This window comes from Vicugna pacos, chromosome 19 (assembly GCF_048564905.1).
Source record: "Vicugna pacos chromosome 19, VicPac4, whole genome shotgun sequence".
NCBI lineage: Eukaryota > Metazoa > Chordata > Mammalia > Artiodactyla > Camelidae > Vicugna > Vicugna pacos.
In genome coordinates, this window is record NC_133005.1 from 26,645,508 (window position 1) to 26,658,039 (window position 12,532).

Here is a 12,532-nt window from a genome sequence, read left to right on the forward strand (position 1 = left end):
GTTTCTGGTTTTTGATGCCACCCAAACATGAACAATTTTTAAACTGACTAAACTAAAACTTGGCGGTCAAACCAAAAAGGCTCTGGTAGGTAGAGGACTCCGTATTTTATTTTTGTGGCAAATGTCTTATTCCACAGTTTTAAGTGTGACATCAGAAATAAAGTTCAAGGTTATAGCACAAACCAAGTATGGAGTTTTATATTAAAAAACAACAACAAAACAGTTCTGCTCATTTACAAATGAGTCAATTAGGCAAACAAAGCAGCAACTTCAGAAGCAAGACTGTCTATACAGCAAGAACCCTCAAGAAGCAATAAAGGTACATACAGTGAATCTGTATACAGAGATTTTATTCAATTTTAAAAGAAAATGAGGACTTTAGACAAAGCTTTGACCCTATAACAAAGCAAATCTGTCCAGCTTTAAACCAAATTCCAAGAGTAGCCAGCTTCTATTTTTCAGCAGCTGGCAAGAGCACCCTTAATGAGCTCTATTGACATTTCTATTTTCTTCATCCCAAATGGTATAAAACAAAACCGATCTAGACTCCTTGATAAGCTTTATGTAGTCATTTGCATTTTACAAATGGTTTCTCTAACGGTATGCCAAAATCATTTTTGTGTTCTCTCCAGACAGCTTTACTGTAACATACAGCAATGTTTATCCTGGTAGTGAGTCTTCTGTAAACAGTCAACCAATGCTCTATGTATGGAAACCAATCTATATGCAATTGAAACAATCCACAGGTTCTAACCTGGAAACACTAGGAAAACAATCTGGATGCATTAATCACGGCACTATGAAGACTATATCTACCCTATGAAGAATTGATGTGAACAGCTAGCTACCCTAATACAAGTTTTACTTTCCTAGAGCCAATAGGTCTGTCATTTAAGTCAATGACAGCAGCTGTGGCTTCATCCCGAGATTCGAAAGCCACCATAGCTTCGCCTGTGGGCATACCTTTTTCATTATATTTTAAACACACTGAGCCTGGGATCACTTGATAGCCATAAAAGAAATCTAAAATCTCATCAATAGACACAGTGAAGGGCATATTCTGTACTTTAATTACTGTTGGTCCTGGTTTTCCAGAACTAGATCCAAAGCCAGGAGGACCACCAATGTGAATTGGGCCAGGACCAGGACCAGGGCCAGGCCCAAAGGCTGGAGGCCCACTTAGATGCCCAGGGGCATTTCCAAGGCCAGGAGGGCCGCTTCCAAAGCCAGGGGGGCCACCTAAGCTACCAGGGCCATTTCCAAAATTCTGAGGGCCCCCTCCAAATCCTGGCCCACTTAAATTATTTGGTCCACCTCCAAAACCTGGAACATCCAGTCCTAGACCAGGCAAACCACTATTTCCAACTGAAGGCATTCCAGGCCTAGCATCACCAAAGGCCCCTCCTAATCCTGGAGGAGGGAGTGGTGGCCCAAAGGCATTTGATCCACCAAAATTACCAGGAAAGTTAAATGGAGGCCCATTGTTGGTCTCCTTAGACCCTACAGCGAGGAAGGCATGCTCTTCACCTCCTGCACTAGGCATTCCAGCACCGGGCATCCCGGCACCAGGCATCCCGGCACCAGGCATCCCCGCACCAGGCATCCCCGCACTAGGCATTCCCGCACTGGGCATTCCCGCGTTGGGCATTCCCACACTGGGAATTCCTGGAACTGCAGGATTACCTGGCACAGGCATCTTTAACCCTTTTTTTCCTTGGGCAGGGGGATTTTTCTCAATCTCTCTCATATCTTCTAGAGTAACTACATGAACAAAAGCTTCTCTCCCATTAAGTTTTTTACGGTGTAAGCGTTCAGACTTACGTGCGTCATCTTCATTTTTAAACTGAACCAATGCCTGTCCTAGACCTTGCCCATTGTTATCAACAAGAACATGTACTGCATTTTCATCCACTGGAATTCCTTCTAGGAACTGAAGAACATCCATCTTGGTAATGCTGAAGGGAATATTTGTTATGTGGGCACAGACTTTGGCAGAGGTGACATCTCCCTCCGGATTTAACATCATTTCCCTCTGGTCATAGCTGAAGTTCTGCAGTCTTTTTCGAATCATGTCTATCTTTTCTAGCATACCTTTTTTAGTAATTGGATGAACTTGAATAAAGCGATTGCCCATGTATTGTTTATGACGACACAGAGCAGCCTTATAGTCAGCCTCGTTCCTGAACTCTACGAAGCCTTCACCAGTTGCTTTCCCATTGGGTCCATAAGCGATATAAATACTATCTTCCACAATATCCAACTTTTTAAAAAAATCAATGACATGTTTGTTTTCCGCTTCAAATGGTAGCCCTTTCAAGTAAACACAAAAACCAGCCTCATGTGGTGATCTTGACCTTGACCTTTTCTGCCCACTGGGCGACTTTGACCTGGGAAGTGTCTGAGGAGGGGCATGGGTTTGTCCAGGAGGCCCTATACTTTGCTTAAAAGTGATATGGCCTCCAGCAGCTACCCACTGTCTCTCTGTGGCAGGACTAACTTCCACATAGCGTTGAATCATCAGCATTCTGTTTCGTTTCAAAGCTTCAAATGTATCTTGAGGGGAGAGAAACTTAACCAATCCATTCCCATTATTTCGACCTACATGATCTTTCAATAAATGCACTGCATCAACACGGAGCCCATGGAAAAAATCTCTGACATCATTTTCCATTGCAGAAAAGGGCATTCCATGCACACTGACATACAGATCATCAGGGTTGATGGGAAGTGGTTTCACACTGCTTTGAGAGTTCATCTGGATAGGGTTAACAGGATTCAATGGACCCAAAAACACAGGGTTCAGGTTATTGTTCAGATTCACAGGTGCTCCAGAGCCATTCATTCCAGCAGGTAGAGGTGCCACAGGTGGCGGGTTCAAGGGTGGCATGCCTGATATGGGTGGCAGCGGGGTCATGGGTGGCACAGAAGGGACTGGGGGGATTGGGGGCACAGGAGGCACGGGAGGCAACGTAGGTACCGGAGGAGGAACTGGTATTGGGGGAATGGATGGCAATGGCGGCAAAGATGGCATCGCTGGGATTGGAGGAATTGGTGGCGGTGGGACTGTGTTCATTGGAGAAGCTGTGCTCGGAATGGTTGAGCTAAATGTTGGGCTCCCAAACGAAGCCCCCATATTTGGAGGAGCCGTTCCTATGCTGGCTGTGGAAAATGTCTGTATGTTTTTGTTGCTTTCATGAACAGAAGTGGCAGCAGTAACTACACTGGGTGAGGGATTATTAAAGTTGGGTACTGTTGTAGGCAAGTTTACCCTGCCACTCATTCCTGAGCTAGGTGGCGGTCCTGATCTACTAGCATTTGCTGGTGGTATATCTAAGTTGGCAGTTTCAAAACGCCTACGACTCAGTTCAATCATATTCTGCATTTCCGTTTTACTACTCAACAATAGTGTTACTTTTGACCCTTTAATTGTACCACCTGTGCGCATCATACCAAGCCTTGCATCTTCATCAGTGGCAAAAACGATGAAAGCCTCACCCAGTTCACCCCCTACAATATGCACGCCCCCATCAGGGATGGTCAATCCAGAGAAGAAGTGGCGAATGTCCATGGTCCCCGCCACAATTGGGAGACCTTGCAAACGGATGACCACAGCCATGCTGCGCTGAAACCACACACACCTGCAGATGAGAAAAGGCAACGGCCAGGTCAGACTCCTGTTTATCACACCAAGTTTTTAGCTACAAGAATGATCAGCTACCATATTAGGCCCTCAAATATTCCCTCAAACTATCACAAGCAATGTCATTTTTTAAATATGGAAATTCTGAAAGCTGAAAATTATATGCCGTTTACAATGTAAAACCCAGTTTCAACTTCCAAAAGGGATTAATTCTGGAAACAATTAGAAGTTCAGCCCCAAGACTCGAAAGTTTCAGTAAAACAACAACCATAGGACGATCAAATCACCAATTACATCATCATTCAGACCACTAATTATTCAATAAGATTTAAAAGAAATGTGTAAGTCAAATCAGGAAACAAAGTTTAACAATCTACAGGGAAAAACATACAAAGGATATATCACAGTTAATATTTAAAACTGGCTCAGCATCTTCCTTACAAACTTGACAACTTATGGGATTATCAATATCATTTTATATGGCTCAATCTCAAAATCCAACAGAAACAAAACTGGAAAACTAATGAATTTCAAATAATACTTAATACTAAAGCAGATCCAAGTCTCAAATGAGACTGATTCCATATTTCATCCTAAAACTCTTGTATCTGCTTTATAGCTTTATTTCTTAAAGAAAACAACATATAATTTTTACATAAGGTTAATACATACTACGTATCCAAAAGAAATACTGAGTAAAATAGCCAAAATATTAGTTACCTGTAGTCATAACTCCAAAAAGTGGTTACAGTGCCATTCACCATGGCTGTTTTAATTAACTCATGTTCATTGTCTCATTCTCTAACTCCATACAAACAAACAAACAAACAAACAAACCGTCATGTTTAACCCACAGGGGAGGACGGATAATGAAAAAGAGGTATTTTTTGTTTTTGAACTAGTATATAAACTTTATTCAGTTGGTTGTGACCCAACATAACTCCTGTGGAATTTGACTTTAGTACTTCAGTTCATATGGCTTCTAAGAATAAATGCAAGGGTAGCCCTTTGTAAAGTAATCCAAAACAAATTCTTGTGACTAGAAAAAAGAATTTTTAATTTATGTGGCCAACAGCATATGATGTTTTCCAAGTCATTTAAAAATCAACTTTTAAATATAAACCTATTAAACTATCTGTGACCTTTGGGAAATTATAAATTATTTGAGCCTTGGTTTCATCAATTCTCAAACAAGAACATCAGAACAAAGTATCCTGCTACAAGCTCTAAGAGTTCTGTAACTCCATGAAAGCAGTTTTTCAAAGTCAAACACTGTATGAACGCTAATCTGAAGCAACAAAATCTGCAAATGTATCTCAATATTATGATTGCTGTATACAAAAGATGCATTTGGCTTTGACAGTTTCCTCACACACACATACACAAAAAACTAAAAGCCATCTTCAAATTTAATCCAAAAAGATGGACTGGCAAATAGAAAACAAGACCATATGAAAAACACTAGGGAAGTCTGGGACTACGAAAATTTGGGAAAAGGCAGAGGGAAGATTCTCATTTCTGGTCTGCAAGAGTCAATAAGAAAAATTAATACTAAAAACATCACACTAATAGACTCTTTTGCCCTTATTTACCATTTAGCAGTCTATAAAAAGTTCATCAAGAAGGTTCTGATTAATTAAATCAAATTCTCATTCCTTACTAGCTCTAGAATACTGCCTATATTCAAGTAGCATATAGCATGCCATTCAACTTCAAAACACACTTGATCACTAATTGGGGGAAATATCATGGGTAATCTAGATTCCCTAAAACTTGAGAGATGTTAGTTTGCATCAGGACAATAAAATGGGGATTTGATATAGTTCCCAGAATTAAACACAGGGCTTAAGCGCATATACAGTTAAGTCTTCAAACCATGTGCTGCTAACAGAAGGAATTTAGCCAAAGTCTGTACAAGGTACACATGAAAACGTAATATTGAAAATCTGCCCAGATTACCATCTAAAAAGGGCTGAGGAGTAAACCAAAGTAGAGCAGCACAAGATGTATTATAAAGCCATCTAAGAAGAAGAGTTTTTAGGGTTCTGAAAAATGTAAAATAAACTAAGATCTGCTATTCTGCTACTAAGTACCTTTTGACAGATGAGTCATTTCAACCTATCCTGCTTGAGCCTATCTTAGTTATTAACAAGAGGGTTAGATTCCAACCACTAAAGTTACACCTAATATCAAAATCTGTACCCTAAGACAAATGACCCATTATCTATACCTATACTTCTAAAAAATATTAAAAAACCATACCAATAACAAGCACCTGTATTTGTAGTTAGACCAGAATGCTACTGAGGGAAAAAACAGCTACTTACTGCCTAATAATCAGGAATTCAGCATAAGAAATGCATCCACAGAAAACTGACTCCTAAAGGAAGCAACAACTGTTCAAGACACCCAGTCCACCCCAGCCCCATCCCTCAAATAAGCTTGTTAAAAACAAATAAAAAACCAATTTAGTCATTACACATATTTTCATGTTATTTAATAATCTCATCTTATCTTGTATAGAAACAAACCCTCTATTCAAAAATCTCTTACCTGATAAAACAAGAGATGTATTTTCTTAACAAGAAGTAGAGGCCAAGTCAATCCTGTGGGCAACCAATTAAAACCAACTTTTAGACTGCAATAGAGAATAAATGGAGGCAAAAATCAATGCAGGAAACACAAAACACGCACAGGCCACGCTGAACTGTATATTATGAAGGCGAGTCTGAAACCACCAGAGTACTTCATTAGAATGTATAAAAAATATATATATACCAAAATCTCACATGTTTATTATTTGGTATTGCTTTCAAATATATCTCTGAAAACATATATTTATATACATCAAGAATGTGTCATACATTAGCCCAAGAATGAATCAATCAAAAACTAAAGCAGTCATAAAGCTTGGGTAACTGCTTTAATCACTGATGATTAAACCAGTCCAGAAAATTCCATTAACACAAATCCAACTGCCACCTATTTCCTCAGGTTCCCACTAAATTTTTGATGAAAAAGCACAAGTTCACACAGTAACAGTTCCTGGACAGATTAAGTCATCAATTCAAGGGTATCCATGGAAATTATTGCAATTACTCTTCCAATATATTTTCCTTTGCACCAAAATAGCATCAAACATCAAAAAACATAAATGAAGTGGAAGTTCTGGGTATAAGGACTAATTTCTAGTTAAAACCACTGGAGTTCAAAATATTAAGAAAAGAGCTTTTTCTTCTAACACTAAAATGGTTCCAAGAGACTTGTTAAAAAAAATTCCTAAAGTCTAGCATATTAAAAGTAGCTCCCAAAGCAAAAACAGGCCACTCATCTTTCACTGGAATTTCTCCCAAACTGGTGAAGTTACAATGAACAATTCACAAGCAATTTATATGACCAAATGATAAGACAACTATATTCAAAAGAGTATTAGAAAACTGTCACTATTAAGTATTGAAGTTACCAATAGACGCCTACATAGAATGACGATGCTGATTTTTAACTATCTTTCAAGATCAAGATACCACCAGTGAGCTTAATATTCATCACCAGAAAGACATATTCAAGTTTTTGTTACTCCAAGCTTATCTGAAGAACAAGCTAAACATCCTCTAGACAACCACTCAAATTACTAGAGAACAGTGAGACCGTTTTGTCACAAAGTTATGCAAATATGTCATAAACAATACTTTCAAAAGCCCAGAGCATTCTGTTAATCTCTTATACGTCGTACAATTGATTCTAATTAAGTATAAAAATTTAAAACTCTTCATTTAAAAGCCACATCTAGTAGTTGATCTAACGGGTCACAAAGGGAAATGTGAAACAGAAAAAAGTTTGCTTTACATAAAGTTTATGCCTAACAAGGAAGAGCATGAATTACTACTGGAGTATTTATTTCTAAACCTATAGGTTTGACTCTACAAGCCTCAAAACCAGGGTAATTTTCTAGTTAAGTATTAGTGATAAACAGATGATCCCTACTGGAGATTCTAATTCAAAGGTTTGGTGTGGGGCTAGGACGTGTCCCGAACATAAGGGAAAACAGGTTCCTTCTAGACTGAAGAAGGTACTGTATGTCCACTTGGAGAGGAACAAGTTCAGGGTCAGTCAGTTAAGCCCAAAGAGAACATGCTCGGTCTACTCTGAAAAATGTCTACAGGGTTACCAGAAATACTGTACAAGGAGAAAAGTTGAAAGGCCCAGCTGATTTTAGCAAATCCCTAGTTCAAGTATAACATGTTCAATTTAAGGTACAAAAATCCATCTAGACGTAACTTTGTAAATCTTTCCTATTTCAACAAAAGGAAAGCTCCATCTCACCCCATACCAAAGAAAAGAACACAGGAAGCTCAGACTAGAAGCCAGAACTTCAAAACTTTTGGTGTTACACCTCTTCCATCAAATAGAAATTGAGAACAAAAGTACTTTTTGTTTTCAACACCTCATTTTCTAAAAAGCACAATAATTTAATAGAGGCATTTCTGTTTTCCAGGAACCTACTCATTCCTGGGTTCTAAATGTCATCTAGCAACTGAATGCAGGATACCAAAATGAAAAATGCACTCCAATCACCTTAAACTGTGGTGAATTTTAGAAGGGTAAGACTGAAACAATTCTAAGCAACAAAATATCTAAAATACATGTCTTACCTATTCATAGAGCATAAGGGAAGCACAAAATGGACTTGATTTGCCATTAAATCTACTGATATATTTCAGAAGATCTAAAACAAGAAGCTTGCTTTAATGTATTTTTCCACTCTATCTTGGAAATTAATCCACATAGTGGGTTTGCTTCCACTTTACAAATAGCAGTTATATGCACAATTACAAATACCTGCTATAAAAATATAGCATATTATTATGACAAGACAGATTTCTTATTTACTAGCCATTCCAATCACTTGGAATTTCAAGATAAAATGTCTGACAATAATCCTTTATCAAGAAGCCAAGGCACAAACCAGAACTTGATCATTTCCACTCCTCATCTGATAATAAATGTCCAAAAGTGAATTTTAACTTTGTTCACTAATCAGTCTTTAATCAACAAAAACCAGGGTACAGCAGACCTAAGTTCTTCAGATTCAAAGGAAACAAAAAATCAGCACCGTTCAAATGTTCACCTCAGCAATGGGAAACAGAGAACCAATCATAATGAGCACAAGCTACAAGCAGCATAATGACATTATGGTAGGCATTACAAGAAAAAAAATCAGCTTCATCAACTTGATTTTGTCCCCATCCCCATGTGGATCACATTTCAGATTCTGGGATCATTCTTAATAAAACTGAAGCATTCTTCTGACACTGAAGGATATATAAACCTTTGATAGCATTATTACTCAACTTTCTAATTAACCTCCAGTCAGTACTCAAGGCAACAAATCAAGACATTTCTAAGTAAGACACTTATTCCTCTTGCCAAAAAAACTAAAATATTATTTTTTAATCCCCCCAAATGCTAACAAAAATGTTCATTATTTTACTTGATTTAAACTTCAGAGAAACAGTATTTCTTCTATTTCTTCTAGCAAACCAAACTCATCCTCACTATTGGTTTTAAGACTTAAAAGCTGGCTTTAAACTCAACGAACTTAACTCCATGCAAACCGAAAGGTATATATGTAGTGGTAGTAAAATTTGACAAAATTACAAATTAAACGAACTTATTTTTCTGCTTCGTTGACCTAAAACACTTAACAACATTCATTTATTCCACAAACATTTATCAAGCACTTGTAGGCCAGGCAGGAGATTACAGAAATGAACAACAGCATTTTAGGGAGGGATATCTAAAACCATCTTTTGTGAAACCATTAATGACTTAGAAGTTCTTCCTATAACATCTACAGAAGAAAATATTCATCTAAACTGAAATGATGGAGTGACTATCTACACAACGGAATAAAAACAGCATGACAGCATAAACATTGTCACTGGATTCTAGCATCTGGAACACACTAGCCCACAAAATTAAGTTTCACGTCTAAAAATTGTACCAACAACCCCCAAACTTATTATGCAAAAATCAAGTCATTTTGACACGTCAAAGAAAGTGAAGGAAACCTGAAGTTTTCGGGTATTAGCAAACAATATGTTCCAAGTAACTACCACAATGGTTTCTAAAACAAAGCTTCACATTTTTCACCTAACAGATATGAACATAAGAAAAATTGAAATTATGCATTACAGTCAATCAATATGCAAAATAATCAGTATTTAATCAAGCATAAAGGTGATATAAAAACGCATTCCCTGTTTCATTTAAAAAATTGTTTTCTAGTCATACTACTAAACGCATCCTGAATTTTTATATTAACACACCAAACATTTCATTTCAAAGATTTACCGCAAAATTATTTTCACCACTTGTAACAGTTCTTCTCAACTTAATATTCTTGGAAAATGCCTGAACACAATTTCCGTCCACTAAATCCAGAAATCCTCCACACTATAAAACTACTAAATTTCGAAAACAAATAGTCTTGTATCACATTTCTATAATTAAAAACCAAAGCAAAACAAGAACCGCCTATGTGTCCAGACTTCTAGATTTTAAACTGCCAATGCTGAAATACATTAACAACGTAAACTAGATAACAAAGTCCAAAGCAATTCATGTTGCTAGTACTGCATTTTACAAAAAGCACACCATTTAAAAACATTCAAGTAGGAAGCTCTAAGAGAAATACTCCAGTCACAAGTCTCTGCTTCAACAAAACCTTCAAATGCAATCATTTTTTTCAACAGGTTATACTGACTGGCATTACCCTAATCTTGAATAATGATTTCTGCCAACTGCCCAATTTACCTTAGGTCATCTCCGGGAATCCGGAGCCAAGGAGGATTTTAGGGTCCAGAAATCTTAACCGAGCCTGCAATAGGATACAACTCAGTACATTTAGTACTGAATAACCCAGAGTTAACTCTCACCGGAGCTCCTCAGATTTTTCACTATGAAGTATACATAAGCAGCACACATAACGTCCAAACACTTATAATCTAGTAGCTAAACCTCACGCACAAGTGTGCAACCCCGTCACTAACCTGTAGATTCTCAATGCCCCTCCCACCCATTTCACGTGGCTGCAACCTAGCACCTCTAGTCTTCAATAGAGAAACTTAATCCACTCTCCATCAAAATCACCCACCCTCCACATCACATTGGATCTCCTCCTGCTGAAGGTTCTCTTCTAAGGGAAATCTAAAGGTGGTGCTCATAGCAGCCCCCTCCCTACTCGGGGACCAAGGGCCTGACATCTTACAATTCTCAGAGGCTCGAGGCGGACTCACACCCACTCTACGAAGTCCGGCTTCTCAAACTGCCGACACCCCCGAGGGTAAGCCCCGCCCCAAAGCTGGGCCTTGGAAGCTTTTTGCTGCAACCCCCTCCACCTTCAGGCCACGAAAACGGCCAGTTTCGAAACTTCCGCCCTAGACTCACGGGCGTATACCGACTACAGCTTCCTCCCCACAGGTGTGTCCTGACTGTAGTCCCCTTTTTCTGGTAGGCTATAGGGGCCTCCTTTCCACTCGGGTGGAGGGAGTGTCCTCACTTCGGGGAACAGTTACAATCTCTGCGGCACTTGAGGGCAGAGAGAGACTCTCGCTCTATAGGGATGTACTGTGTTTTCACTGCAGTTCCCGTTAGTTCACAGGGCGCTGGGCCACCCAGCTCTGGCCTCCTCCCTCTCCGACCACGGGGGCGTCCTTGCTATGGTCTCGTTCCCTCTTCGGTAGGCAGGCTCATCCTCTTGTATCCTCCTCGCATCCTCTCCGGCCTGAGAGGCGCAAGTGGCGCCCCGGGCCTCCCCGCAGTCATGCCCCGACCCTTTTGTGTGGGGCGCTCGCTGCGGCGGGCTCCGAGGCCTCCGAAGGCCCCGCCCCGGGCCACCAAGGGGCGGCTCGAGCCCCGCACAGCCCCGCCCGTTCCGGGGCTGCGGGAGTCTTACCGGGGAGAGCTGCGCGGCACCCGCACCCAGACCCGAGTTACCCCCCGCGCGAGTGCCTCTGCCCTGAGGCCGACAGCCCCAGCCTGAACGGCTTCCCGGAGCCCACAGCAGCCGTCACCTCCTTCGCCGCTTCACAAAATGGCCGCCGGCCCGCTCAGCAGCTCCGCGTTCCAGAAAGGGCGGGGCGAAGTGGTTGACGTCACGAGGCGGGGCGGCACAAGCGCAGTGAGCTTCTAGGACAAGCTCCCGGAAGTTGCCGGTGTTTGCGGGAAGGGAAGCTTTGAGTCCCTGCGTGCGACTTTTGTGCACTAGCTCCGCCTTGGGGGAGAGATTGCGCGGTGGGATCCGCACTAGTATTTGGCTCTGACTTCCTGTAGTTACGTCACTTCTTCGAGCCTCCGCAACAGGGGACTAGAGGGGAAGGGAGGGGAAGGGATTTCTACCTCCCAGGATTTTTGAGGATTAACTAGACTATAAAGTGGTGACTCGTTCTATTGATGATGCCCTGACAAAATAATCAAAAGCTGATTCATTTTTTTCTCCATTTAAAATTTTCAGTCTCGGGAACCTTACCCATCAGTCCTTATGAAGCCCTCCACAGCTGCACTGTAGTACTTTATTAAATAAAAAAATTATTCTTGTGCTGTTTTGATCCTAGCAACTCAGACTCCACCACCGCTGCCAATACCCTAATTCCTTAATGTTACCATAATTGAACTAATCTTCCAAGTCAGAAAATGAGTCAACTAACAAAATCAGGAACTAAGTTCCCACAACCCCCAACGAGTTTGGGAAAGGTTTGTGTCATAAACTACCCTGGTGCTAGCCCTGTACAGCTTTAAAAAACCAGGCAACACTCTTGAACCAAATCTGTATTATATATTATCTTTGTAGGTGTAATATAAAAACAAAACATACTGAATACAATGTGGTAT

The 12,532-nt window shown here is 40.2% G+C and overlaps 1 protein-coding gene across 17 annotated transcripts in view; it reads right to left on the bottom strand.

The window, feature by feature from the left end:
* The window catches only part of LOC102533898 (copine-1), a 33,910-nt gene extending 22,086 nt beyond the window's left edge, over nucleotides 1-11,824 (bottom strand). Inside the window, exons 1-4 of one of the 17 annotated variants that reach the window (XM_072944125.1) lie at nucleotides 11,598-11,761; nucleotides 10,457-10,520; nucleotides 6,194-6,246; nucleotides 334-3,638 (exon numbers count right to left, since the gene is read on the bottom strand). In XM_072944125.1, the coding sequence (XP_072800226.1) occupies nucleotides 845-3,616 (2,772 nt within the window). In that variant the 5' untranslated portion in view covers nucleotides 3,617-3,638; nucleotides 6,194-6,246; nucleotides 10,457-10,520; nucleotides 11,598-11,761 and the 3' untranslated portion in view covers nucleotides 334-844. Of the gene's footprint in view, nucleotides 1-333; nucleotides 3,639-6,193; nucleotides 6,279-10,456; nucleotides 10,521-10,910; nucleotides 11,545-11,597 lie in introns of those variants that run through there. The other 16 variants (XM_072944121.1, XM_072944124.1, XM_072944122.1 and 13 more) reach the window with 16 other exon arrangements.
* Between the last annotated feature and the right edge of the window lie 708 nt (nucleotides 11,825-12,532).